The sequence below is a fragment of the Anabas testudineus genome, chromosome 22, assembly GCF_900324465.2.
Source record: "Anabas testudineus chromosome 22, fAnaTes1.2, whole genome shotgun sequence".
In the NCBI taxonomy this organism is placed as follows: Eukaryota; Metazoa; Chordata; class Actinopteri; order Anabantiformes; family Anabantidae; genus Anabas; species Anabas testudineus.
Window position 1 is genome coordinate 1973801 of NC_046630.1, and position 26627 is coordinate 2000427.

At 41.9% G+C, this 26627-nt stretch overlaps 1 protein-coding gene across 1 annotated transcript in view; it reads left to right on the top strand.

Moving 5' to 3' along the window:
- Window positions 1-26627, top strand: part of syne2b (spectrin repeat containing, nuclear envelope 2b) — a 104320-nt gene that overhangs the window by 5775 nt on the left and 71918 nt on the right. The window contains 45 exon segments of the mRNA XM_026340149.1: window positions 374-474; window positions 2599-2712; window positions 3079-3216; window positions 3552-3716; window positions 3831-3943; window positions 4137-4305; window positions 4704-4800; window positions 4926-5125; window positions 5513-5677; window positions 5835-5975; window positions 6053-6154; window positions 7026-7199; window positions 7376-7534; window positions 7695-11726; window positions 12046-12180; window positions 13286-13479; window positions 13686-13749; window positions 13845-13945; window positions 14058-14178; window positions 14284-14574; window positions 14719-15314; window positions 15439-15594; window positions 16008-16158; window positions 16442-16600; window positions 16874-17041; window positions 17167-17268; window positions 17385-17585; window positions 17781-17988; window positions 18146-18258; window positions 18383-18585; window positions 18709-18816; window positions 19352-19631; window positions 19774-20103; window positions 20218-20550; window positions 20874-21161; window positions 21551-21778; window positions 22115-22231; window positions 22477-22803; window positions 23225-23569; window positions 23824-24002; window positions 24496-24712; window positions 24897-24995; window positions 25208-25372; window positions 25611-25958; window positions 26081-26217. Of these exon segments, the coding sequence (XP_026195934.1) occupies window positions 374-474; window positions 2599-2712; window positions 3079-3216; window positions 3552-3716; window positions 3831-3943; window positions 4137-4305; window positions 4704-4800; window positions 4926-5125; window positions 5513-5677; window positions 5835-5975; window positions 6053-6154; window positions 7026-7199; window positions 7376-7534; window positions 7695-11726; window positions 12046-12180; window positions 13286-13479; window positions 13686-13749; window positions 13845-13945; window positions 14058-14178; window positions 14284-14574; window positions 14719-15314; window positions 15439-15594; window positions 16008-16158; window positions 16442-16600; window positions 16874-17041; window positions 17167-17268; window positions 17385-17585; window positions 17781-17988; window positions 18146-18258; window positions 18383-18585; window positions 18709-18816; window positions 19352-19631; window positions 19774-20103; window positions 20218-20550; window positions 20874-21161; window positions 21551-21778; window positions 22115-22231; window positions 22477-22803; window positions 23225-23569; window positions 23824-24002; window positions 24496-24712; window positions 24897-24995; window positions 25208-25372; window positions 25611-25958; window positions 26081-26217 (12334 nt within the window).

Sequence of the window (26627 nt, forward strand, 5' to 3'; positions counted from 1 at the left end):
TTCAAATACTCGATTTGATGTGGTTTTATGTAAATCTTTGTGAAATTGGGCACAGTGTAGCTGAGAGCTGTGAGTGAGCCATACCCAAGCGCCTGAGGACATGTGGGGTGACGAACAGTCTGATGACTCTCTAACTGCTTGTTTGCTTCAGTCTCATATAAAACCTCACTTGTTCCGCTCTGCTCTGCTTGTTAGCTTATTTGCAGGCTTGTATCAGATGGGTGTTTTGAAGGCAGAAAAGTTACACCTCCATTCTTCAGATTCCACTTTTAAACTCCACCTGTTTCAGAAGCTTGCTCATGTATTAGTGTAAACCATTGACAGTGGTGTTGTAGTGTCAGGCTTATCATGGAGGATTGTGATGTGGATGCAGATGTGGACGTTCGAGACCCTGATGAGAAGTCCATCATGACCTATGTGGCTCAGTTCCTGCAGTACTCCAGAGACCTCCCAGTGCCAGAGGAAGAAATGCAGGTCTGTACCACTGCAACAAATTCTACACAAACATCAAGCAACTGTCTCATCAGTTACTGTAAAGTGCTCATCTGTCAACATGTGCTGCAAACAGTTCTTGAGTCTGCTATGTAATTGTTTCTTACCTTGGGTGCACGTTTCCTGTCATTCAAACTAATGTTTTTTGCACATTGGCTAAATGATACAGAGATCAATGTGTGAGAAATTCATATCAGCCTCCAGTCAATACGTGACTGCAGAGCACATTGGGTAAAGCTGTTGAGCATATGCAAGTTGTGGTATTTTAGTTCTACCAGAGTTGTATTCAATTTGGTTATTAGGAGATGTTAATAAGCACGTTGTGTCTTGTTTTACTAGTGTTGTGTAAATTGCCCTTCAGTCATCTCTGACGTGCCACTTTCTTTCCATAATAACTTTTTGTTTGTGATTTCTGTTTTCTTGGCACTAGTTTTTCTACTTTTCCCTCCTCTCCTCTCTCTTTCTTTTTAGACACAATATCTGACTCCTCCTAAAAGTCCTTCTCCTCTCAACCTGCCTGTTCACTACACTCCTGCCATTTCTGCTTCACCTTTGCGACAGGTAGAACGAATTATCAGAGCCCACTACCGTTTGCATCCACAATACTTACATTGTCAGTAAGAAAGTGTGCATATTCAGCACCACACCCATGTCACTGGTTTCTGATTTTAAAAGACCCAGTGTTTTTATGCCTTCATTCTGTGTGCTTGGAAACCGTCTAGGTTGCTTGTTGTCTTGTCATACGACAGCAATCGGCCACACCAAAACTTTAAGGCAACAATAAGGTTTTATTGCTGATGATTATATGTTGTAAAGACATGCCAGGAAAGTTGTTTGTTAGGAGAGCCTTGCAGCTGCTTCAATTTTAAAAAGCTCTTTTGCTTAAAGCCAAGATTACCTTAGAATCACATGGTGGTTAAAAGCAGGACTGATCATGCAGAATCGAACAAGTTTGCCCTGTTCTCTTATAAGAAATCCAAAACCTCAGCAAGGGTGTGTTTTTCTGCCTCCCATGAGATGAATAAACCCTCAAGGGACGACTCTGCAGTTCAGCAGTTCCTACCACCGAGATTCTGTTGGTATCCACTTTTGCAGAACTCATCACTCATCATTCACACCAGAGAAAACACCTGTTAGACTGGGTTTCTGACAGGATATGCATGTTCATGTGTGGCTGCCATAGACATTTGTATGTAGTTTTTACTATATACTTTATGTTGCTACTTTACCCAGAGAGGTGTTACTTATTCTCCAGTGTTGGTGCAAGACACATGGACTGCGAAGAAAATAGTTCTGCAGAATGAGGAGTGAAACTGTGAAATACATCTGAAATTACATCTAAAATATTAAAAGGAATACTCTAGACTATTACTCTAGATACTATAATTCACAGATTTCAATAGTATCCCAAACATTTCTATTCACAGACAAAGAGTACGTGAATAAAGGTGGTTGTTGTAAGTGTTGCCATTTTCTTATTAGCAAATGAAAACTTTGTAGCCAAAACAAACGTGTATATGGGCTTGGTACTCTGATGTGCACAGGCTTGATTCTAGTAAAAGAACTTTTGGCACCACAGCCGTACTGTTTTGGGTAAACTCTCACAACCAGTGTTGGTGCCTTGTGGGAGAGGTTTTTACTAAGCTCATTTAGTTGGACTATTCCTAACATCATTTAAGCACTAAATACAAGATATTAGTCTTAGAAAGAGTAGAACAGCTCTTACTTTGTAGCACCTGTTTTGGCTTTAACTTATTGCTTACCACCTATTCTGGGTTTCATTGGTTACGGTTCATTGTCATGTGATGTAAATAACAAACAAAACTGTAGTTTTTTTACACATATTTAAATGGAAAGCCATACTTCGACATGAAATCTAGTTTGTCAGTTGTCACTGATTAAATACGGCTACTGTTAGTACCTTTAGGTTTTGGACAATCATAAGTTGTTTTAAGTGATGCAAACATGATATTTTACTAAAACTAAGAATTTCTGATCCAGATTCATCCTGATTCATTTATTCATATATAATGAAATGAAAAAAATAGGTTTAGCTTCAAATTGGTCATATAGTAAATAGCACCTTTTTGCTTTCTGTGTTTCCAGGCGACACCTGATCGCAAAGCACAGGAAGTGACACAATGGCTGGTTCAGGCCTTTGATGAGCTTTTGGAGGGATGGGACTCCACAGAGGGTGAAAGCTACTCCGAGAGATACCATGTATGTCTCAAAATACATATATATATATTTTTTATATTTATATTTTTATTTACTTTTTTACATCAACTTCTGTATCATATTTTAAGTCACTGTGACTACCTTTCTTTTGTGAAGAAAGGTAGTCACAGTGTTCAAGTCACAGACATGTCTGACCTAATTTCAGTGATACCTCATAGAAAATTAGTAAATGCCACAAATTCTCTTAAATCTCAAATATCTTGTACAGACTTGTAAAACTGGTTTGTGCAGGAGCCCCATTGTTTTACGTGGAGTATGACAGAATTATGTACTGTATGTCCCCATCATATTTTCCTGTAAAAACTCAACAAAATCCAGCTGAGTGTTGTCTTTTATTTCATCTCTCAGGTATTTCAGACCTTTCTGGTGTCTTTTAATGAGCAACGGCGTCCCATCATGCCTTTGTTGACAGCAATGAGGCGAACCTCAAAACTGAGTGAAGAGCAGCGTGCTCTCAGAGAGGCGTGGGACGCCCTCACTGAAAAGGTCAGTTCCAGTCAAATCTCTTGTCCTTCCCAAACTTGTGCACACAAAAATGGACATCTTGTGAACTTATTGATATTGATGCATTTCATTTTGTAATGTGGCTTAGGTTTGATTTTACTCTGTAAATAAATTAAATATACCCAGTAGCTTAAATATAATCTATGAAATATTGTATATTCATAACGTTTAAATCGGCTAATATAAAAACATGTTATGTGCCACCAGTGTTGAGAACTTTATTTGGATTAAACTGTATTAAACTCCATGTATGTAACTACCTTTATGCATTAGCTTCCTATTCTTTGCTTTTTCTAAATATAACTTTTTTAATTTAGCTTCGGGAGTACAAAATTGAGCTAGACACAAGTCTCCCACCCCCCTTGGACACGGTGGCCCGCTGGCTGCTGAGAGCAGAGGGTGCGCTGACTGAGGAGGAGAGCAACCGTCAGGATCACAGCCGTGCTGCCGACGAAGCCAAGGAGAAACAGGAGCTGCTTAAAGTGATTATTCAGTTTCTATTTATTTTGGGAAGTGTTGAAATAAAGACTAGAAATTGTTAAGCTGGTAAATGAACATGTGAATGTGAACATACCCACAGCTGAATATCGTTGTAGGTTTGCCTGGAGGAGATGCCACAGCACTTTAAGACTTTCCAGTCCTTCCAGAACTTGGATGAGTACGGAAACATGATAGTTCCTATTGACAAAATAGATGAGCTAAAGAGGAGGTGAGCGTGATGCATGGATGCATGTGTGCTTGAAATTGTATGTGCTGTATGTACAATGCATTAATTTATTTAATGCCTTCAATGCAAGAACTGAACATAATCAAAATGATTGTTCTTATTGTTCTTTTCAATTCTGCTATTGCTGCATCACACTATTTTTTTTTTCTTTCTTTTTTGTGGACATTTCCACCAGGTTCACAAGTGTGAGAGTGACTGCTAAGTATCATGGAATCAAGCTGGAGTATCAGGAGCACCGCCACACAGTTTTAGATCTGTTGAGGCAGATCAGGACCAAGCTACGGGTCTGGAAGAGACCTTATATCTCCCCAGAGGCTGTCAGGGTGTTGCTGCAAGAGTGGCACGTTAGTAGTTCTTTGTTTAGTTTTGGCATCTCTGAAACATGCCTGAGTAACTGGGAGGGGTTTGTTGAAATTGTGTTTTTATGCTGGTACTGTGCACAATATTTAAGATAGATTTTACTATCTACAGTACAGACACTAGTGATGATGCTACATTAGCATTTAAAAAATAATGCTAAACAACTAAACATGACAACATAAAGTCCAGAAATCCACTGTAGAACATTTAGACTTCGTAACAGGTTAGCATTTCCACTGGTGAGAAATGAACTTGAAATGTTTTGCCTCATTAGTGCTAAAGGTCATTTTTTAACTTTTTATTTAGACATTTTGTTTCTACTATAATGAGTGTGGCTTTATGGGTTATGGTTGTAGAACTAAAATAGTTTTCTTTGACAAAGGAGCTGGTTAACACACAGGAGCTACCTTCTTTGTTGGAAACTGCTCTTCATAAGCTGAAGCAGATTTCTGAGAAGTACTCAAGTAAATCTGCCCTTGGTAAGTTTCCTGTGGCTTAACTTTCAAACCTGTTTTGTTCCTTGTGGTGTCAATGAAAGCTTTATTTTCCGATTAGGCCATTTTGTGGCTTTGCCGATTGACTGCTGCTTGTCTGTACTTCTCAGCTGCAGATTACCATCATGTCAATGAGCAAGTGAAACAGCTAGAGGAGGACACTACTGTTGTTTTGGAAGAGTTGACCAAAGTCAAGAGCACCATGGGGCGGGTCCTGTCTGCCTGGGACACCTACAGCGATTGTCTCAGCTCCCTTCAGGCTTGGCTGGAGCAGGACTCTGGAACATTCATCCATGGCCACCGAGTAGAGGTAGTGTAAATACAGTAGATAGAGAAAGAAAGAAAAATAGAATGAAACAGTTATTATTGTTTGTATTTTGAACATCTTTAAATCTCAGATTGTCATTAAGTTATTAGCCTTAACTGACTTGTTTGGACTTGTTAGGACTTAAGCAGGTCAGGAATTGTTATTAGGAATGGAAATATTGTTGTAACATCATTAACCAGGGCTATGATACCAGACCATTATTCCACCTTCTAGAGCAGTTCAGTTTTTGGATACATATTTATGCAAACATAATAAAACCACTCTGCAAAAATGTGTCACAAAAAATAATAATTAAAGACAGACACATGGACATACTCTTTAATCCTCCTTTCTGTTAATCCATGTAGCTAAATTCATGTTTTTGTGAAGGTGACATCTGAGTCTATGGCTGAATGGGCATCCCGACAGGCCCACCTTAACGAGGTGGGCAACTTTCTCATCGAATCAACAGCCCCGCACACCAGCAGGACCCTGACAGAGGAACTGCGCAGACTTAACATGAACTGGGCCGAGTTTGTCAAGAGAAACACCTTTGTAAGTTACAGACATAATGCTAATTTGAAATACTAACAATTAACAGTAACCTTTTTAGTCCAAACAGGTCTGTAATAGGTCTATTGGATAAAAGCAAGTAACCAGATTTAGTCTAAGTTTGTTTTCTCTTTTATTTAATATCTTGAATGTTTTTTAGGACAATGTGGCCGAGCCCAGTGCTGACATACACGCTAGACCCTGTGACCCTCAAGCTTTAATTAAAGAAGCTTCTCTCATTCTCAAAGAACCTCTGGAGGTCATGGCAGGTCCTTTGCGTACCTACAGAAAGAGAATACAGGTAGTCATTCATTTTTTATTATGATTAGTATTTTGCTTTTAATTATGACGTCATGACATTTGCTTTCTTCTGTTTAGTTCATAATGAAGAGGATAAAAGAAGTGGATGTGGATGCCTTGCTTCCTTCTCCAGAATTCTCAGCAGATCAGTTACAGAAGCTGAAGCTTGCTATACCTGAAGTATGCTTGTTTGTTTTCTTTTTACACCTTTCATTTAGCTGTGTTGGATATAGTGCTTAGTTTAATTACCTCACATTGCAACTACATACCCACTGCAGGCTACAGTATGTGTGAATGTTTTTATGTACTATAAGTCTGTCACAATATTATCTATTACCATAGTTGCCTTAAAGTCTCTAGATCACATCACTCCTGTATTAGCTTCCTTACACTGGCTGTCAGTATGTTTTAGGATTGATTTTAAGATTTTATTAATTACATTTAAAGCTCTGCATGGCCTTTCTCCCAGCTATTTATCCCAGCTTTTAAAGCCTTATGAGCCTGCACGTAGCCTGAGATCCTCTGGTAGAAATCTTCTATATGTCCCTGATGTCAGAATGACTACTAGAGGTGACAGAGCCTTTTCAGTTAGAGCCCCTAAACTCTGGAACAGCTTACCCGAGGAAATAAGATCAGCTGACTCAGTAACATCTTTTAAAACTCTCCTTAAAACATACCTCTACCGGCGAGCCTTTTGCGATCTTCTGTAAGCTAAAACAAATCTGTATTTGGGAGGACTCTCCATTAGATTACAATGTCTTTACGTTGGAACTGGTCTCCCCAAGGACCGATGTGGTAGTTGTTGGTATTATTGTTTTGTTTGTATAACTGTTTCCTGCTCCCCAACCAGTCGAGGCAGATGGCCGTTTAACTTGAGCCTGGTTCTCCTGGAGGTTTCTTCCCCCAGGGGGAGTTTTTCCTCTCCACTGTTTGCCTAGTGCTTGCTCAAGTTGATCTTGTTGGGCTACATGTGTTTCTTGTCTGTCTTGTGAAGCACTTTGTAACATATGAAAAGTGCTCTATAAATAAATTTATTATATTATTATTATAGGTCATGCAGACCCTCTGTGAGGCAGAACGTGTGTGTGCAGAGCTACAGCACAGTGTGTCGGGTCTGGACCTTCGTCTAGCTGAACTCTTGCACTGGGAGATGGAGGCTAGAGAGCTCTACCAGCTACTGAGGGCCTCAGAGCGGCAGATTCGGGGCCAGGACCCACAAGCTACGGTAAGAGAGTTCACTCAGAGTATAAATTTTGTGCTTTCATAAAGCATGCACTGAGCAAACACTATTGATTATCACATAGGACCTACAAAATATGTTGGTGAAGATTCTCAGTCATTCAAGTACCGTAACTCAATTTCTAGATACTGATGATTATTGAACACAATTTATTTCTGTAGCTCCTGATTTCACGTGGTCTACAGCTGGAGGGTCAGGTGGTGACAGAGGAGCAAGACCTGCAGGGGATTGTAATGGAAAGTCAGAGGAGCTCTCCTGTCCATTACCTCCATGCCTCCACCATGCAAGACAAAGTGCAAGCTGCTGTTGCTCAGTCACAGGCCTGTTGCTTTTTAGATATTGACCAAACATGCCAATAATTTTTACATGTTCTGTATTAGGACAATAAGAAAATGAAAATGTCACAGCAAGTGACAAGCACTGTTAATTTAAATATAAAATTATCTCAGTATCCCTTTTTCTGCATTATTTCAATTACAGGAAGCTGTAGGTATGCTGAGCAGCCTGGGAGCCAGAAGAGACCGAAGCAGAAGCCCTCCAGAAGGGCCTCCATCAAAAGTCTTTATCCAGACTAAACAAAAGTCTCAGCAGTTGAGGCAGCCAGACACCAGGCAGCCAACTCAGCAGCTTCAGACAAAATATGTGTCTCGTCAGTGTCATGAAACCTTTGTGCCAAAGATAGTGGTGCAGGAATTTAGACAAGAAAAGATGACTTCTCCACCAATGCCATATACCTATGCACAAGCTGTCATTGGGATCAGGACAAAGTCGCCACCAGAGGCCGCCTTTCCAGAGACCACTGAACAAAAGCAACAGAATACCCAGGAACAAGGGTTTATAACACAGCAGCAGTTATTGAAGCAAGAAGAAGTTAACAGACAGATAGAAAAAGAGCAACAACAACAAGATCTAAAGCATCAACCACAAGTGCCACAATGGGAGCTGCTGCCAACAGAGTTAAAGGAATTGCAACAGAAGCAGGATGGACAAAAGGAGGAGCAGCATCTCGTAGAAATCCATCAATGTCAAGTTCAGCAACATCTGGTAATGCAAGTTGAGACACAAGTTGAGCAGAAACCAGACTCCCAAAAACAGACTACACCTCAACAACCAGTCGTAAAGAAAGCTCCTATAAGCTCAGAGGAGCTCCGAAGCAAAAAGGCTCGGGCCTCAAAAAACCGGCCCTGGCTTCAGAAACCAACCCCAGGAGAGCATAAACCTCAATCTCCATGTCCAGAACAGGATTCCACTCAGGAATCAGTTCGCTCTACTCAAACCCAGCTGAAATCAGACACAGAGATTACATCAGTTCAGATTGTTCATCCACATACAGATACTCACAGGCATCAATCTGAGACGCATACCAAGACGACTGGGCAGCAGCAACAACAACAGCAAAAGGAGCAACAGAGACAAACACAGCAGCAGGAACAATTTCAATATCAGCAAATGGAAAAACGGCACAAGCTGCAGGAACAACAACCTGTTGTAAAAGAGACACAAGTATATTCAGACACCAAGGCTGAATCCCACACTATAACCATGGCCCAACCAGAAAACCGGTCACAACTCCAAACAGCGGTTCACTCTACATCTGAGGCAGTGGTCCAAATACAACTGCAGTCCACAGGTGTCTCCCATTCCACCACTGGTCAGACACAGGCCCTTCCACAGCCCCATGGCCATGTGAAGACTCAATCTTTGACTCAGACACAAGTACAGCTCAAACCCCACAGTCCATCCCTGCCCTTAAAATGCGTCCCGGCTGAACCTCAGGCAGAGGTGCATTCACAGGGTCAACTCCTGGGTTTAGCCCATGCTCCAGCTGCCCCTCAGGTCAGACCTTCTTCCCCTATCCAGGCTCCATTACAGGGTCAAACTCAGACACCTGTACTATCACACATTCAACTTCGTAGTCATCCACAGTCATGGGCCCCTGTTAGGCCCCCTTCTCCCAAGCCACCTACACAGGCTCAGCCTCAATCTAATGCTTATACAGTACCCATGGCTCAAATCCATGCTCCATTCCAAGCAGTCATTGATCATCAAACCCAGTCAGTGGGTGAAGTTCAAACCCATCCTCTATCCCATCCTCAGTTTCACACTGCTCAGTTACAGGTCCAGACTCAAACCCATCCTCAGTCCAAGACCCAGACTCAAATCCATTCTCACTTCAAGGTCCAGACTCAAACCCATCCTCAGTCCAAGACCCAGACTCAAATCCATTCTCACTCCAAGGCCCAGACTCAAACCCATCCTCAGTCCAAGGCCCAAACTCAAACCCATCCTCAGTCCAAGGCCCAGACTCAAACCCATCCTCAGTCCAAGGCCCAGACTCAAACCCATCTTCAGTTCAAGGCCCAGACTCAAACCCATCCTCAGTCCCATCCTCAGTTTGACACTACTCAGTTACAGGCCCAGAATCAAACCCATTCTCAGTCAGTGCCAATGCTGCAGGTCCAAACCCATCCACAGTCAATTCCCCAGCCCCAAACCCATCCTCAGTCAACGCCCCAGCCCCAAACCCATCCTCAGTCATCGCCCCGGCCCCAAACCCATCCTCAGTCATCGCCCCGGCCCCAAACCCATCCTCAGTCAACGCCCAAGCCCCAGCCCCAGCCCCAGCCCCAGCCCCAGCCCCATCCCCAGCCCCATCCCCAAACCCATCCTCAGTCAACGCCCCAGCCCCAAACCCATCCACAGTCAACGCCCCAGCCCCATCCCCATCCCCAAACCCATCCTCAGTCAATGCCCCTGCCTCAAACCCATCCTTTATCTATGCCTCAACCTCAAATCTATCCTCAGTCCATGTACCAGCCTCAGATCCATTCGCTGGGCCAGCCTCAAATGCCAAAGACGCAGTCTATGGTACAGGCTCAAACCCATGTTCGGCCAGTGGCCCAACAAACTCAGGCCCAACCTTTGACTCATCATGTAACCCAACCTCAACCTGTAATTAAGACTCCCACGCAGGCTCAGCCCCCAGGCCATATTTCCCAGGACCAGTTACAGGCTTGGACTCAAAGCAGGGCATCATCCACGATGTCTTTACAGCATCCACAGGCTACAGCACAACCTCAGCTTTATCCCCAGCCTTACTCCCAGGCACAGTCACCATCCCAGCAGTGGACACCCAAACCAGAACCACAAAATCAAGCCATTCACCCACCATATCCTCAGCAAATCACTCCACAGTCTCAGGCTTTTCCACCTGTCCAGGCTCTATCACAGTGGGCCCAGGCTGTGCCTCAGCAAGGACCTCAGGTAGGTCTGCCTGGGTATTCTCATATGGGACAATCATATACTCATCCTCAAATGCAGCCACAAACCCAGCCCTGGGCTCAAACACACCCCCAAGTGAGGCCCCAGAGTCCCATGCAACAACAACCTCAGATGAGAGCTTATAATATGGTTCATATCCAGACACATCAAGGCCAAGTTCAGCAGCAAACTTGGGTCCAGTCACCGCCTTATTCCCAGCCTCAGCCTCAGCAATATTCACAGGTTCAGCATCAACCTCAAACCCAGCATCAACCTCAAACCCAGCATCAGCCTCAGCCTCAAATGCAAAAACCTCTCCAATCACAGCCACCTTACCAAGCCCATCCTCAGCTTCCTTTACAGCCTCAGGTCCAAACACAGTTGCAAGCCCAATCCCAAACTCACATTCAAGCACAGCTATTGGTTCCAGCAAAGCCCCCCACCCAAACTCAGCAGCCTCAATTTAATGTTCAGTTCCAGCCCCCTGCTCCAGCACAGCCCAAACATCAGGCTCAGCTCCAATCACTACAGGAGTTTAACCCCCCAAATCAAACTAAAGATGACTCATCTCCACAGTCCAAAGTGCTACAACCAGTGGATAAATCATCAGCTCAAATTAAAGTTCAGTCACCAACCCAACCAAAAGCTGAACTACCACCTCAATCCAAGCCTGAAAACCAGTTACCACCACAACCCACAGCTCAGTCACTGACCACAGTCAGGGCCGAATCAATTCCACAATCAAAGCAGCAAGTCCACACCACACCACAACCTAAGGCTCAATCACCAACCCAACCCAAAGTTCAGTTGCCAACCCAAACTAAGGCCCAAACAATGTCACAGTCCAAACCTCACACACAATTGCCACCACAACTTGAAGCTCTGTCACAGCCATTACCCAAGGCTCAAACACAGTCTGATGCTGAATCACCCCCACAAGACAGACCACAGATCCAACCACTTCCGCAGCTAAACCTCCAAAGCCAGTCTCCTCCACAGTCCCAAACCACTCTTTTCTCTCAAGGCAGTGTGCCTCCTTCGTCCCAGGCTGAGTCACCAGACTTTTTCACCAAGCCTCCGGCCCTGGCTCAAGCTCCTCCCCAGGCCTATACAGAGGCTTACGCCAAAGCCCAGGCTTTGGCAAGAAATGGCTTTGAGGAGGCAAAGCACTGTCTGCAGGAGCACATACTGGAAGCTATCAATGCCTTCAAGGACAAAAGTATTTCACCTGAGCAAGTGACAGTGAAAGAGGTAAACCTATATGCTTCTGATTTATGTCAGTCTTCATAAGTTTTAATTTGCATATTTTTCAGGAACATACAATAACATTTAAACACTGGACCGAGTTGGTACAATTAACAGTTATCTCTTTATGTTGTGACATGTTGTTGGTTTATTTAGAATTAATAAAAACTAAATGCCGAATAACTTTAGGGGATAAATATTTAATGTAAAAAAAATCGAAAATAATCACACTGTCTGATTCTTTCCTCTTTAATTTTTAACTAAAGTTCCTCACTGATATAAACAGATTTACAACGTTTATAGATTCTGCATGCCTTTCCCCCAGGAGTCTTTGAGAACCTTGGACCCTGAGCTGTTGGAGGAGTTCCTGAGGGCCGCCAAAGGCATGGAAGCCTTTTGTACCCCCTCACAGCTCGAAGACATGGAGATCTTCACCCAGTCTGTCAGGACACAGTGGAAGGTAGGGCACTAATTAGTTTATTAGAGTTTTGTGTTGATGTCTGGGATTTCAAATCTGAATAACAGATGAGCACTCATCCTTGTAGATTCTAACACAGGTTCATATGTGTGAGATACTTGCTTGTACACGTCTAAACTAAAACTGTTGTTGAAACATTCTGCATCTGTCAGCTTTATTTAAAATGTGCATGTCAGCAAATTGCCAATTTGCTTGCATTGAAGCATTCATATAATAAACCTTTTTACTAAATGCTATGTTCTAGCATATCATGTGTTTTTTTTTTTTTCTTTCAATATCTATTTATTTCCCAGGCTGTGAGAGCTGAGATCTTTGGCTTTTTGCAGCAATTACGGTTTGAAGTAACAAGGAAAGACTTTAACACAGCTGTCCTACAATGTGAGATGCACTTAAACCCCCCATTAGAACAACAAGCCCAGGTAGCTAAATTACTAGAATTAAGGTCTTGGCAAGTGTGCTTCGTGGTGTGGGGCCCATTGATCTGCTGTGGTTATCTAAGCTTTTTTTCCTCCTCCTTCTTTGTATGCCTCGAAGGATGCTGTCACTGGAACTTGGTAATTGTGATGCATTCTTGCTCTTTCTCTTGCTCTTTAGGAGTACTGTTCTGGTTGGGGTGTGTTTACAGTACCATGCAACACCATTTAGTGTGAATATAGGTTAGAAAAGGCACACACACATCAGAAAGAAACATTAAGTAACTATTTAAGATTAAATTATTAGCAGCTCAAACGGCATTAACAGAAAGTTACTGATGACAATGCATTTCGGTACAAAGGAAAACGCAGCATTTATGTGTTATGTTAGCTGCTGCCATCTGGAGGTTGGGTTATGTGTTGCAGTAGCCTCTGAGTGTGTCATAGCCAGCTATCATTATAAAATTGTAACGCTGTAATAGTTGATGTGAACTAGCACTTCCACTAGGATAAGAATTATGATACAACTGTCAAGTATATTTGTAATGTGTCTAAAAAACAAAAAAGGGTTGTGAGTTAAACAGGAATCGAGTTGATAGCATTAATCCTCTAGCTGCACATGAACTGAGTGTCATACCTAGACCTGTGATTTTCACTCTATCAACATTCCCCAGGCTTGCTTCTCAGAAGCTGGCAGTTTTGCCCAGGCAGAGCACCACCTAGAGGCCTTGAAAGAGCTCTGTGACACCCTAAGTCCCAAGGACACTCACCGCCTGGCCCAGACTCAGCTGAGGGAGTGTGAGAAGAGGCTGGCTGCCATCCAGCACCAGTTCAGTGGAGACCAAGATACAACACTACCTGAAACTAGGTAGAATATTTTAAAGCATGAAATGGTGTCCTCTAAACAGCAATGAGTTTGTATTCAGCCCTCAAATAGCTGACAAGAAGAGCTAGAATCGCAGTATTTTAAACATCTGTCAGTTTTTTGTTGACCTAATGAAAAGTATGAATATAAGCTTAAAAAACTTTTGAATTGAATGATTGAAGACTATACAGGGTTTCTGTTGTTTTTAGTGAGGATGTGACGACACAAAAAGAGCCCTCAAAACCAAGTGACAAACCTCAGGTCTCAACTGAGGTATGACTCACTCTTACACATGTTATCGTTTACAGCCAGTCTCCCAGCTGCTAACATGCTGTAATATGACATAATGTACTATCTCCTTTTCTCAGGTGCCTCAAGTGACAACAAACATAGTCAGTATGGAGAAGAGGGGAGTTGAAAAACAAGGGTCTACAGAGGACGAAGCCATCAAAAAGGAGGCTTTAGAAAGGTCTAGACTTTGATAAACAAACACATCATAGGGTTTGTTGATTCTGTTGATTAACTTGTTTCATTTGTCTGTTTTAACTTCAAAAATCTTTATTCATATCTAAAATCTTTAGATATGACAATAGTAAGAAGACTCTGCAAACCCAACTGGCAAAAAATGAACAGAGCATCAAGGATATCCCCTCTGACTCCGTCTCTCTTAAAGGCCTGCATACACAGCTGCAGGAAATACAGGTACAATACAAGTTGGGATATGTCATAAACAGACAGGAATTTAATGATGCTACATAAATCCAGTAATCAAAACCAGTAATAAATCCAGTGATCATGTTTTTGCAGTTTTTGAGGCAGGAAACGGAGTTCTTGTGGTCTGAGTATGCAAACCATTGCTCCCAGTTGAATGGGAACACTGGTCTGGAGCAAGAGATGGCAGAGCTGCAAGAGCAGTGGCGTGACCAACAGTCCAACTTCCAGAGGAGGGGTAGCTCTCTAGGTGCAGCCCTGAGACAGATTGACTCCACTGAGAACCACATGGTGGACTTCACCGACCGTCTGGGCCGTTACTTGAGACAGCCCAAAGACATTACTGCCTTCACACTGACCAATACCAACATCCTGAAAGATATTAAGGTTTTAAGATTTTTTTTGTCTGTTTTTGTCTGTTTTAACCAGGAAAAGAACACAGATTATAACAACCAACTTTGGTAGCGAAACATTGACGTAACAAACCAATATCTCTCACTGCCATCTCATATCACACTATTTTTGCAATAGGAACTAGATGACAACATCCAGAGTGAGCTGTATCAATTGTCCCGCCTGGACTCTGAATCCAGCGATCTTGACCCCAGAGATCGCTTCCCTCTGTCCCGTGAAGTTGAGACCCACAAGACCAGCCTGGATCAGCTCCAACAGCAAGTTCGTAAGAGTGAAGCAGCTGCCCGTGCCCTCGACCGGTTCCTTATGTCACTGCGTACTGTGGATGAAGATATATCTGGAGTGCAAGGTGCTCCCTGCAGTGATGCTGCCAGACTGCAGGATTGTCGTTCCAAGTTAGCTTTAATCAAGCAGAACATCGAGAGTCTGAAGGAGAAGGCACCCCAGCTGGATCTGCTCCTACAGGGGGCCAGACTAACGGTCACCAGGGATTGTGTCCCAGCCTCCTGTTTAGACATGGTCACTGCTCTTCTCAAAAGGCTAGAGGAAGCTGACAGTAGGTTGGCCAGCCAGCAGCAGGATATCAAGAAGGACACTCAAAGCAAATCTTTGGGGCTAAGAAAGAGGACACTGTTGGGAGAGCTCAGAAAGCTGCAAGATACAATAGAAATGCAAGGCCTTAAGGAGCCCACATTGCCTGCTGTGCAACACAGGTATATGACGTGCAACGAGGTTTCAGCTATTTTGATGCCTGTACTATGTTTGGTTTTTATATGCTTATGCTTAGGGTTTTATTTAAGATGATGATGATATGATATGTAAATGTTTAATTTCCAGACTCCGTGCCCTGTCAGATTTTGAGATTCAGATGCAAGCTCAGCAAGCAGAGCTTCAGAGCCTCCGTGAACTTCAAGAGAAAGAGGGAGGAGGAGAACACCTCCTGCAGGAATTGGAGACTCTGTGGAGGGGGACTCAGAGAGGTTTTTCTGAAAGGTAGGTGTGGCAGGAGAAACATGTAACCACAATAAATAGGACATTTAGGAATTACAGGCCCCTGGCCACGTTGCTAACATACATTAGCTGAAAAAAGTGAAACTGAGGGTAAATTTACACTGAAACTATAAATGTTCAGCTAGATAACACAGTGAACTCAATCAACTAGTCATGGATAAGGATGTCTTTATAAACAACTATAGCTGGGACTATACAACTATAGTCTATGATATAAGACAATACTGCAGGATATCTAGTTGAACTATACTTAGAAAGTTATTTAAATGTAAAGTCAAATGTTTGCTCTAGATTGTTTGGTCATAGCTGTGATACCACTGGCTAAAAGTAACATACGTATAGACAGGAGAAAGTTAGACATCACTTACAAGTCTTTTCTTCTTTTCCTGTTACAGGAAGAAGCAGTGTAACATTCTCTTGGAGCTCCTGAAGAAGTTTCAGAGCTGCCGCAGTCACCTGAGTAACACCATACAGAGAGCAGAGCAGACCATCAGTGAACAGGCTTCGTACATGGGCAAGGACAACCTGCAGAGAAGTATAATCAAGGTGAGGTCACAAAACATTTCTGTATACATTTTTCTGTTTGAATACAAAATGTACTTTTTTCTGCTGTGGTGTAACCCATTTATTTACAGTGGGTAGGATTTACACATAGCACCACTGTACTATCAGACAGAATAATATGATTTTTTTGAATATTTGCTTAACAGATTTTGTACCATTTTATGCTATATAATTCACAGGAGTGAATATAATAAACCCCTTAGTAGTAGAAACATTCTAATGAGATCCTTATTCTCACTGATAGTGAAATAAATCATTTTTACAGGTCCGTGATATTAAAGAGGAGCTGGGTGCACTCGGGGCACAAATGGAAGATATGAAAGGTGTTTGCAGACAGCTGCAGTCCCAACTGAAGAAGTTCCCAGACTGCAGTGAGACCTCCTTCGAAGCAGAGGCTGACACACTCATTGACAACTGGCTGGATGTAAGCATCTATGCATGAAGCATTTCCCTATAAATAAATGCATGAATATATTAATAGTGTACTTACACTTTTAGTGCGTTAAGTGGTTTCAAGAAAGCAACAGACTAAAGGAAGATTTTTAACCTCTGATTTGCCCTCATCCACTGAGATTTGATTATCTTCTGCCTTGAGACCAGCTTTGTCTATTAGAATTAAAATCTCAAAAAAAGACATTAAAGCTAGTTTAGAAACCCTAATATACTTCTTTTTAGCTAAACCCTTTGGTGTCCCCAGGTGACTGAGAAGACAGATTCATACATGGATAACCTCCAGGTGGGGTTGGAGCTGTGGGAGAAGCAGCTGATGTTGGGGGCAGAGGTGGACAGCTGGGCAGGAGCTAAACTGGCCCTGTTTGCAGAGAGCCATCCCTTCCACAATGAGCAACAAGTGATTGTGATGAGGGTAAAATATCCTAACAAAATAAAATTCACATTGCTTTACAGACAGGTGACAATTTTAGGGACACATATAACCCTCCTGACACTTCATTAAGATATATTAACCTACTAGTTTTTGGTGTTTTAAAGGACGAGATCAAGGCCAATGAGGAGAACATTGAACATTTCCACAAGAAATCTTTAGAGATTCAGGAGATGCTGCATAGTCAGGAGGCTCCATTGGAACTGCAGGTGAGTTGAAACATGTCATCCCTTCCACATTCAAGGGTAGTGCTGCATCCTGGCTACTGGATTGAATGTGTGTTTCTTTTCGATGGCCTGAATCATTTTTACAATGATTTCAAAAGGTAATTGAAACTCAACTGAGGAAGAGGATGGAGCAGGTGAAGGAGTTGTTTACTGACTGCACTGACGTCTTTGAGGAGCTTATAGCTGTGAAGAAACACCTTGCTGAGAAGATAGAGGAGTGCCAGTCTGCTGTAGAGAATATTCAGTGTTCTCTCACTAAGCTTGATGCTTCAGGGCCAAATATTGAATCGCAGATACAGGTACACAGCTGATTGATGTTGTAACTCGCTTTATTTTTATGTTGTAAATGCCTGTATTAGCACATTATCTAGAAGTTATCTTCCAGATTTTCATAAATCAATTTGGTATCACTGAAGGTATATTGGTAGATTGATTGATCAGTAAAGATTTTAACAGCCATTTTTTACAGTTTTCCAATATCTCATCCCCATCAGGATTTGTGTGATGATTTGGAGGCTCAGGAGAAACAGTCTGATGATGTGTTCAAGGAGGTGGGTTTGGTTTCCAGCGTGGCAAGTCCTCAGGTGATAGAGGCCCTGTCTGTTGACTGCAGCAAGCTGAGAGATGCCATCTGCCGCACCAAAGATATGATCCACCTGAAGAGAGAGGAGAGGGACAAAGGCCTGCTCAAAGTCATCAACGGTTAGTGCTGAGTCTCATTTCAGTAGATTTGATTTTGTGAAAAAAGACAGTGGAGAGGGCTATAAGAAACTTAGTAAGCACTAGTAGCTCATACTAACCCAAGTTTGTTTTTTAATCTTATATAATAACAGCAGTTTTTTTCTTTTTAATTCTGTAGATGAAAGGCAGTCATTTGAGGGATGGTTCCAGGACTTGCAGCTGTCTGTAAATGAATGTTTTGAGAACCCTGAAAGCAGAACACATTTGGAAACATCTCTGCAAAGACTGATTGTAAGTGAACTGATGCATACAAGTCAATCATTAGATATAAATGTATGATCCTAGATTCCTATTCAGGTATAAAGATAATGTCTCAAGATAGATAGGTCCTCACAGTTTCTCTTCTGTCCACCAGGGTTTCTTAAAAGCCAAAGATGCAGAGCGACGTCTGGACCAGATGGAAGATGAGCTGAAACGAGGCAGCCAGCAGATTCCTGCACAGCAGCTCTCTGAGCTCACCGACTGGCTGAAAGAGCAGCAGGATGAGGTTGGCATGTTCAGAACTCACTGCCACAACAGGCAGAAAGAAATGGAATCACTCCTTGTAGACTTAAACAGGTAAATACTTCTTGAACAATCAATATAATTGATATATTGAATATAAAAGATCTTACCTTTGTGTTTAAGAATTGCTGTGAAATGACGCTTAATTGTTACATGTGTCTTTTTTTTATCCTATAGTCTACAAAACCAGCATGATAGCTTCCGTGATTGGCTGCAGACTAAAGAAAAACAGTTGGTGGTGTCAGACAAAGCCAAACATCTTCTCAAAGATCTTCAGGATGAGAGGTGATTTTCAACATTCTTACAAACGGACATGGAAACAGTTTAGTTCCTATGCACTAAAAATAATATTGTAAGAATCAGTGTGTAAAAATAAATCCATACCTCACAAAAGCAATGAAGGTGTTAAACATCTTTGCAACCTTTGAAGATAAGTTTGAGTAGAGCTTGTACATGTTGTATACATTGCTTGCTACTTTATTAACTGAATATTTTTCAGGCTTCACTGTTTACAGGAGTTGATAGTTATACTGATATTGAAACTTGAAGCTTGAAACTCAGCGCAGTGTTTTTTGATACCAAATAAGACAATATTTATAAATAACTGATAAACCATGCCTGCACCATAACATCTGCTCACCATTGTAATAGACGTGTTCTAGAAATTGAGACACATTTTTTGATTACTGTCAAAATCTACAGCATAAAAACTAAAACTGTTAATCCTCAGAACAATACATGTTCTCCCTATGCTGTGTGATGCTTCCACTTGTACACTGATTAACTCTGTATACCATATGTCTCTCTTTCCACATGACAGCTGTAGAGCTCAGACCCTCAGTGAAATGTTAGCATCAGTACGCAGACAAGGCGTCAGAGGTGACAGCCTCCTAAAGGACAGTGATAACTTAATACAGCGCTACCGAAACCTACAGGCCAGGCTGCAGAAGCAAGTAGAAACTCAGAGTGCTCTTGAGGGGGAGTATGACAGGTTTAACTTCCAGGCTGAGAGCACTAGGATGTGGATCACAGACCTTCTGCAGCCCCTAACCTCCGCTCTTGGAGACACCCAGACAGAGGAGATGAAATGCAAAGCACAGGTCGGTGATGAGAGATCTATGCATCTACATCAGAAAATGCTGACATACATTTTCTCATTGCCTAAGTTGACAGTTTAGTCTTGTAGGGACACTAAGTGAGAAGTCAGGATTTTTTATATAATTTTCCTCATTATGTCATCAGGCCATCCTAAACGTCAAAGCAGAGGGAGACTCAAAGTTGACCAACCTGAGAAGCCAAAGCCAGAATTTGTGTGAGCAGGAAGACCTGGAGCAGAGCAGGAAGCAAAAAGTCCATCAGCTGGTCAGAGAAACAGAGGAGCAGTGGAGGGTGGCTCTGCAGACAGCTGAGGAGGATCTCAACAAGGCAGAAACACAAGCCCTGTTAGACAAGGACTTGGACACATTCAGAAACCAGAATGAAAATATTCAGTCCTGGATTATATGCCAGGAGCATAAACTACAGTCTGCTGTTGGCCATGTACAAGTTGAAGAAAAGCTAGAGGTTTCAAAAGTGAGTTTAAAATTACATGTGAATTAATTTGTGGTAAAGTAATCACTATATATAGGGTTGGTTTTCATGGATTAAGATAAAGTGGTCACTTAGAGTGATACTTCTGCTCTACAGGCTATGCTGAGCTCCCAGCCTGAGGGAGACTTAAAGCTTCAAGATCTGAAGAAGCAATGCCAGAGTCTGTGCAACAACCAAGGCTTGGACGAGAACAGGAAACAAGAGGTTGAGGATGCAGTCAGAGACGCAGAGGAGAAGTGGAGGAAGGTCTTGCGAGATGCTGAGGAGGCTCTCAACAAGGCAGAGACTGAAGCGACCACTGAAAGAGACTTTAATGTTTTTAAAACCCAAAGCCAAAGCATCCAGTCGTGGATCAAAGAGCAGAGACAAAAGCTCTCAGAAGCCCTCGGTAGCCATATGCAGTTTGAGAAAAGGTTGCAGATTGCACAGGTGAGATCACAGTTCACTTATAATGTTGGAATATGTGTATTATCACAAAATACAATTTAGTGTCTTTGTAATTTTGGTAGTACTGATCAGACCATTTTCAACAAGTGGTTTGGATAAAATGACACTGGTAACTGCTTATTTCGATTAGTATTATATTATCATTTGTTGGTTTTCTGTAATCAGAGACAATCTGATTGTTTTAGACTTATATCACACTACTATGAACAGAATAGACTGCTGTGGTGACGAGTTTATAGTTCTGTCTAGGGCCTCTTCTGACCTCTGAATTTCCCACCCTATTATTTCTGTTTTTTCATTTTCAGGGTGTTTTGACTTCCACACCCGAGGGACAGTCTAAGCTGCTCAGCCTGAAGTTACAAGGTGAGAGTCTGGATGAGAGCAGAAAACCAGAGGTTCAACAGCTGGTAAAAGCCATAGAGCAACAGTGGAAAACACTGCTGCAGGCTGCCAGACAGATGGAGCATCGAAGTCTTTCAGATGACTTTGATGATCAGAGTAAAAACACCCAGTCCTGGATCAGAGACAAACAGCTGAAACTACAGTCACTGGGCAGTTACACACCACCTGAAGGGAGAAGTCAAACAGCTCAGGTCTGTATGAAGCTATTGTCCTGTACTATGCAGTATGTTTTGAAGACATGGCTTTAACAAGACAAATATCAATCAAGTTTTATAAGAGATCCAGATTGATGTCAGTTGGTTAAGGCAGAAATCTCAAACGCTAATCAGCGTTAATGTGCCGATATGAACATTTTGGAGCAACATTCATGTGTGTTTCTAAATAAAGCTGACAGAACTGAAAAACTGTATGCCTAACAATGTCAAGTCTAACAAAAGCTATGGTTCCTTTCCATTTTATTTGAGCAACTTGTTTTCTGATATTAGTGTCACAGCCTAACTCCTTTTGTTAGTTCCTACTGAGATATGAAGGTATGAATTAAATAGCTAGTGCAATTATTGCATATTGTGTTTTTTTACAGTCCATCTTAAACTCCAGACCTGAAGGAGATTGTAAGGTGAACAACTTGAGGAGGCGAGGCCAGAGTCTGAGTGACCATCAGGATACTGAAGAGGGCAGGAAGGCCCATGTTCAGCAGACAGTCAAAGAAACAGAGGAGCAGTGGAGGACAGTCCTACAGGGTGCTAAACAGATTGCGACTGCTGCAGATGCTCAGATTACAGAGGAGACAGAGAGGAGAAAGCTGGAGGTGAGAAAACGCAGTGCATTTGTCCAGATTCAAGTTATCCTGAATAACTCAAAGTGGGCAAAAGAAGAAAACGTAACGTGCTACCACAGGTTAAAGTATGTGAGTAGATGTAATAGTCACACCCCTTAAAACCCCTTCTACCCCCATTTTTGAAGTGGTTTTGATTTTCCTCAGGATGGATGAAAGAGTAGCATGATGAACTGGAGTCAGTTTGAGTCTAAGGCCTTCACGCCTGTTGAGGGAGGGGTTCCTACTTGTACATTGCTGACCTCAAATGAGTCGAGTCACAGTATCTTTATCAATAGTATCATTAAGCGGTTATTTTTTACTTTTCAGCTGAGAGAATTTGATACCTTGCAGCAGGACACAGGACGTTGGCTTCTAGACCGCCAACAACAATTGGATTCACTGGGCAGCCAGGCCAAGGCTGAGGACAGACTGCGAATTGCACAGGTAAGCTAAGAATCCAGGGTTAGAGGAGATTGTGTTTTATGGACAAATTACATCATCATCATCGTGAAGAAAGTACAACAAGCTAAAGAGGCAAATCAGTTCAGTGCGCTGAAAGGTACCTGTTTACTATGGGGTCAGCTTCAATGTCCCAAGCTTGATTTGTGTTGCCAAAAAATTAATCAATAGATTTCACAGATTCATTCAAGTCTCACCTTTTAGATGTGACTTTTTAATCTTACCTTCAGACCATTATGAATTCCAAAGCTGAAGGAGACTCCAAGCTCCAGGAGCTAAAGAGAAAAGGTCAGAATTTGTGTGGTCAGGACCTTGAGGAACAGAACAAACAAGAGGTTCAACAAAAAGTAAGAGAAGCCGACGAGCTGTGGATGAAAATCCTTCACAATGATAAACAGGCCATGGATCAGGCTGAGAGGCAGTGTGCTTTAGAGGGCCAGCTGAGGGAGTATGAAGCTCTAAAAGAAGACACCAGAACATGGCTAGAAGAGAAGCAGCAGAGCCTTGTTTCTCTGGACAGTCAGACAGATCCCGAAAAAACTATTAGCACAGCACAGGTCAGTCGGAACAATAATCAGTGTGACTAAAACATCCCGTACCTATCTGTGTTAACATCAATATTAATAACATAAAATTGTGACATTTACATGCTAACAAGTGTTGGTCTTTGTTTAAATTACTGTTGTCTGTGGTTTGTATTTATGTTTGTTTTCTCATCCTGTAAGTATTAACACGCTTCTTATATTATATCACCTCTGTTTTCTAAAACGTATATGTTGGTATTGCCCCTGTTGGTTCCTCCTTTTGTGATGTTTCCATCATTTAGTGAACTAAATCTGAATAGCTAGTTCTTTCAATATGTGATTTTATATTTGATAATTTTGTCAGCAAAATATATTATTATTATAAGATAGAAACATTTTTTCCTACACAATTTTATTTTCTTTTGAAAGAAAACAATAGTTTTATTTTATATAGAGTATCTTGAGCTGCAAACCTGAGGGAGATGCCAAGCTGACAGAGCTGAGGAGACAAAGCCAGAGTCTCTCTGACCAGGAGGAACTGGAGGAGAGCGCAAGACAAGAGGCTCAGCAGATGGTAAAAGACTCAGAGGAGCAGTGGAGGACAGTTCTACAGACTGCTGAGAACACTATGAAGAAAGCAGAGATCCAGTACTCACTCTCCAAGGAGCTGGAAGCATTCCATACCCAGGCAGGGAGCACCAAAACCTGGGTTAAAGAGCTGCAGGAACAGGCAGATTCCAGAGGGAAAGGCACTCAGGGCAGTCAGGCCCAGATAAAGGACAGGCTGGATACAGCACAGGTACAGTATATAAAGTCTTCAAAGTGTATTTCAAAATACCATGTACCTTAAATTTATTGGTCATTGTTTTTTAAAACAGAAATAATCTTTTTGCTGATAACCTAATTGTATTATATTTAATTTAAGTATCAGAAATAGAAAGAGTATTTTCTTTTTTAATGATAGATATCTTACATTTTGAACACATTATAATTACATGGTCAGGCAATCATTTCTATCTCACTGGTCCATGATAGATGTGATGTTGTTCTCAGGTCATCTTGAACTCCAAGACAAATGGTGAGGCCCAAGTGACAGAGTTGAAGAGACGAGCAAAGAGTCTCTGTGACCAGAAGGACTTGGAGAAGGACAAAAAAGTGGAGGTTCAGAACACAGTCAAAGACATTGGGCAGCAGTGGAATGCAGTTCTGCAGGCTGCTGACGAGACACAGAGGTAGATGAAGTTGCTTTCACCCTTCGGTTGTTGAATAATCTTTTAAAACTTTCACATATAGCAAGTCAGTGCTCATTGTCTTTTTCAGGAAAGAACCCAGATGTATTCTGATCTATTAAAATCTGTGATTTGGTGAAATATTTGAATAAGGAGATGTCCTTATCTGTATTTCAACACTTTTGTAGGAAATAGGGATGCTTAAATTACTGCAGCACAACCCAGGTGTAACACCGCTGTGGTGTCTGGTGATCAACCAGCTTTTCCCCTGGATTGGTCTCACAGCAAACTGTAGGCTCTCACCTTTTCCCTTATTTGGATGTTCTTTTAATAATAACTGGCAAACATGGTGACGAGTAAATCCAACTCCAGTCTTTAACATGTTTTCAGAAAACGGAATCTTTTACATTTACAGTGTGAATCCCTTTGTGACTTAATATACCTCTGAGAGTTGGAAGACTTCTGATGTTGTCCGTCACCCACTGTTACCTTTCAGACAGTTAAAGGGTGTTGTGGAGAGCCTGTTTTCTTATCAGTACAAGCGAGAACAGGCTGAGGCCCAACTATCTGAGCTTCAGAAGCAGACGTCCAGCCTGCAGCGTGTCTTCCCCTGGCCTGGCCTGGGAGAACGAAGGCAGGTAGCAGAACAAGCCCGGACCCTCCTGGACCAGGTCACAGCCCTAGCCCCTGTCCTTTCAGAGCTCCGCACACAGGTAAAGACCTCACAGAAAATAACATGTAACAATATGTAATATAAACCATAGCAGGCACGTTATTTCTCTCTTCCGTCTTGGACAACTTTAATAAAGCTGAAGTAATGTGGCAAAAATAAATCATAATAATAACACGTTGGGCTGCATAAAAAAAGAATAATTCAGTGTAAGGCATGTTCCCCAGGCTGCAAAGCTATATGAGATCACTCAGGACCCCAGCTGGCATGAGTCTTCTTTGCAAACAGCGGAGGAGTCCATTCCCGCTCTGCTAAAGGAGCTAACGGTGAGTTTTAAACTCTCTAGTGACAACATGGTTTAATATTTTCAGCTTTTAGACATGCAGTGTACACCCACACTTGCATGTTCTTCTACTTATTCTGTTCCTTCAAAATTAAGTCTCTTTTTGTCTAATACTATTTGACTAGTATAAATACTGATTATAAAAAGCAATCAGTTGACTTGGTGTGTGATAATATAGCTTTCTGTTGTTTTTAGGATGTGGTAGCTAACCTGGAGCAGGGCATTCTGACAGAGAGGCAGTGCACCCAGCTGGTGGAGCAGCATGAAGCAGCTCAGGACTGGCTAAGGGAGCAAGTTAAAGGCCTTGGTGCTCCTCCAACAAACAGACAGGGTCTGCACAGCTCTGTTAACACTCTGAAGGTCAGACAATATGACACAAACCTTTAGAAAGAATCGGAAAGAATGTATTTTGTTTTTGTATTGCATGGCACTAAACCGAAAGATCCTATTTACAGTAACAAACATAATGTTTCTGTGGAAGATATGGGAATTTATATGTGAACAGTAAATACAACTTGTAGCTGATTTTGAATTATGTAAAAAAGCTACTGGCTATGCATTCTGCTTATCTGATCCTCCTCCTCCTTCCTGGTACCAGGCTTTGCTCCAGACAGTGGACAGGGAGCAAAGGGAGATGAAGGAGCTGGATTCTGCCAGAGACAGTTTGATGGGTCTCTGTACCCCTGGAGGTCAGGATGCTTTAACCCTGGAGGTCAGCCATCTCCATGACCTCTGTGCCACCTCAGAACAGGAGGTGAGGAACCACCTGACAACCTGTGAGTTGAGGCTAGAAGAGCTGGACAGTGAAATGGCCGAGAGGGCCCAGGGACTAAAGGAGGGAGCTGCAGCCCTTCAGTGGGAGCTCCGCTCTCTGGACCAAGCACTGAGTTACAGTGAACCACAGAACAACATTGCTCAGCTCGAACAGCACTGGCACAGCCTTCAGGTTATTACTACTGTATTTCTACAAGCACATCATCAGGCTTTATTTATTGTGAATGTTTGAAAGTTTAAAAAATTAAGGTGCATGGATATTACTTATGTGATGTTGTTGTCTCCTTGTCTTAGAATTGTAAGATGTTGTTAGAAGATTTAGGTGTGAAAGTTTGTGATCTACATCAGGAAGTGAAGTCAACACTTGCCAACCAGGAGCTGCCAGCAGAAATTATTAGTGTGGTTGAAACCTTAAACCAGCAACATCACAGGTATGCTGAACAATTATCTAGACAAAGCACATGATATATAGTTACTTCTGTCCCTTTTCTTGACTGAAGCTTTTTAAACCTACTTGAACAGAATCTTTGTCACAAATTTTCAGGTAGTTTCAGTTTAGTTTTCAATTATTGTTACATGCCAGCAACATGCCTCAATGCGTCATTCTGTTTTTGATAGATTACAAGCAAAGACAGAATTGTTCTTTTTATATATATATATGTACACAATTAACTTTTCTAATATAGTTGTTTAACAATGAATTGGATCTTACTTTCTATTGTTTGTTGTCCATGAATGTATTAGTTTTGGGCTAAAAAGTATGTGTTTAAATGTTTTTAATTTTATTTAATGTAGTATGATACAATGTAAAATGCTTTGTTTACAGTAATTTGCAGTAAAC